General features: G+C 37.6%; 1 protein-coding gene across 1 annotated transcript; it reads left to right on the forward strand.

Annotated features, from left to right (window-relative positions):
* The first annotated feature begins 213 nt into the window (after positions 1-213).
* On the forward strand, positions 214-1,955 carry LOC111615958. Its single transcript, XM_023357392.1, has 3 exons — positions 214-1,041; positions 1,648-1,746; positions 1,855-1,955. Exons 1-3 carry the CDS (start codon positions 816-818, stop codon positions 1,953-1,955), a joined length of 426 nt encoding a protein of 141 aa, XP_023213160.1. The 5' UTR covers positions 214-815.
* The last annotated feature ends 557 nt before the right edge of the window (positions 1,956-2,512 follow it).

Consider the following 2,512-nt stretch of genomic DNA (forward strand, 5'->3'; position numbering starts at 1 on the left):
AAGCCTTAATGTTATCATCACGTGATCGGTGCAGTTGCGTGTCTTAACAAAGTTTCGCTTGATGAGAAGGCGAGATCTTGTGTTTGAGTTTAAAAGGGAACACACCTGACAAAATGATGCAATTAGACAAATGGCTACTTGAAAAAGTGATGAAAGAAAGTGCCGCTTCTAGTGATAATTGCTTTTAATCTCGGTTTTAATTACTAACTTTTTTGCTGGTTTATTTAAATTTTTTTTGTTCTTTTTATGTTTGTGTGTGTGTGTTAATGAAGAAAAAGTTATATTTTTTTGAAATAATAAGACGTTCCGTCCGTAAATCCGAATGTATCACGACACTAGATTGGTAGTATGTCTCTGGAGCCATCATTATACTCGACTATTCTTCACGTTACTCGTACTGTTCGAGTGCTAACTTTTCAGTCAAAAGAGTAGCAACACCAGTTCATCCTCTCACGTGATATATTTGCACGCGAAAGATGGGCGTTACGCCAAGTTCTACTGCCCTCTAATCAACTGGGTTTGTAGCAGATATCAGCATTACCCGCCTTCCGATATTGGAAAGAAAAGTTTTACCACTTTCCATTCGATATCGAGCGAATGTCATCGATTCCCCTTTGCAAAAATTAATAATCTAAACTTCCCTTTACAGATTGTACGGTCAACAAGTGCAGATACCCGATGCCTTGAATAACGCTTCTAAATCCGTTACCATAGCGACATCATCCAATAATCCGGTTTCCAATTCATCCGAAGGCCCGACTTACAGTAATCCACTTCCCGTATTTTGCAATACACCGAGTTCGACTACAGGTCCCATGGTACCTGTCACCAATTGTGTCAATCCTCAACTGATCCAGGCACCGACAGCGCCCTGTACTAGTAGACCACACTTTTCTACTTCGGCCTTCTCTGCATCGGTCATTTCACCTTCCAGATTCCATTTGAGGAAGTCCTGCCTTCACAAATGCTCGTGGAAATGGGCCACCATCGTTCTTATATGCGTTACAATCGTCATGACGGCCACCATGACGTATTTTGCAGGTAAGTCAACCCTCCCCTTTTCTTTTTTTAATTTTCGGAAAATTAATCGCTTACGTACGTAACAAAATAGAAAAGTTTAAAGAGGAATTTTGCCAAACTCATCGAGTAATGGATATCAAAGGACTGGAACATGTCGTAACTGCTCATTGAACCAAAAACAACAAACAATAGAAAGAGATATATAACTTATCCACTTGATCTTGATAAATGTAATAAATCAAATCAATAAGGAAAATCTAATCAGACCAAATAGCTTCACTTTAATTCAATCTGCTTTAGAATAGATGACGTTGCACTTTTGCAACCATCTGTCTCACGGTCGATTCTTTCCCCCTTCTCGTAATGCGCTACACCCAAGCTGCGCTACACACTACAGTTACGATTATCCACGCTTTCACGGTTAATCGATTTATAGCTTAAGTATCTATATATCAATGACCTGTTAACTCCATATGCCATGAGAGATATATATGGCCTTCATTTAAATTTTTCACGCTGAGAAATTTACTTCGCTCTTTAAAAACCCCACTTCTTACACCACTCCATTATTTTCTATTTTTATATAAGGCTATTTAATTATAAAATGACTTTTTTTTTCTTTTTCAGCCATGAACTCGCTAAACATCACTCCAGAAACCAGTAAACCGTGTATAGTTGTGGATTCTGTAGAAAGTGCCACGAGATATCCTGCCACTATATCTCCGAGTGAGTTTTCCTTATACCATTTTAAACCCTTTTTTCGACCTTCAATTGACCTCTATAAGCGGTTAGTGTGAAAATTTAATAAAATCACTCGCTAAACACTGCGTATAGATGTAGATTCTACAGAAAGTACAGCAACATATCCTTTGAGCCAGTGGCACGTCATGGGGCCCAGGCAAATTAGAATTAGGAGATCCCATGTAGAATATTGACTTTAGACATTTATCTTCTAAGGAATTATTTAGGGAGAATCCCCAATATTTTCGTTGGTTTTCTTAACGCCACTTCTGATAGGTTTTAATTAAATTCTGTGCTACTCCAGTGCACCGAAGACGGCCTCGGCTCCGCAGTGCACCGCGCGCCAGCACCATATCTGCTCTGAATTTAAATTTCTATATTCTTACAGTTTTAAAAGATTGGTTTGGAGCCCCCTTTTATTGGGACCACCAGACAATTTCCCTTTTTACCCCACTACTAGTTTTTCCCCCACTTTAAACCATTTTTTTTTTATTATTTTCGACCTTCAATCGACCTCTATAAATTCGCCAGTCATCAGTTAATTTTAAATTTAACAAAAGCTATTAAATTATAAGAGTCTAGACATAAAAATTTAATTAAAGTAACCAATATACCATTTAATAAAAATAATTAATTCGCTCGAAAATGGAGAAACAAAAAGTAAAAGAGAGGACGGGAGGAAGAGAAAAAGGAGGAAGGAAAAAGAAAAAAAGATAAAATGGACTTAGTATAATTGGTCTGTCAAAACTTG

Source organism: Centruroides sculpturatus, unplaced genomic scaffold (assembly GCF_000671375.1).
Source record: "Centruroides sculpturatus isolate CEXI.00-Female unplaced genomic scaffold, Cexi_2.0 scaffold2502, whole genome shotgun sequence".
Lineage (NCBI taxonomy): Eukaryota > Metazoa > Arthropoda > Arachnida > Scorpiones > Buthidae > Centruroides > Centruroides sculpturatus.

Bases quoted from the DNA above. Each gene is read 5' to 3' on its own strand.
- LOC111615958 (XM_023357392.1), top strand. From the start codon at position 816: ATGGTACCTGTCACCAATTGTGTCAATCCTCAACTGATCCAGGCACCG. The intron at 1,042-1,647 runs GTAAGTCAACCC...TTTCTTTTTCAG, and splicing joins CACCATGACGTATTTTGCAG to CCATGAACTCGCTAAACATC. The intron at 1,747-1,854 runs GTGAGTTTTCCT...CACTGCGTATAG, and splicing joins TCCTGCCACTATATCTCCGA to ATGTAGATTCTACAGAAAGT.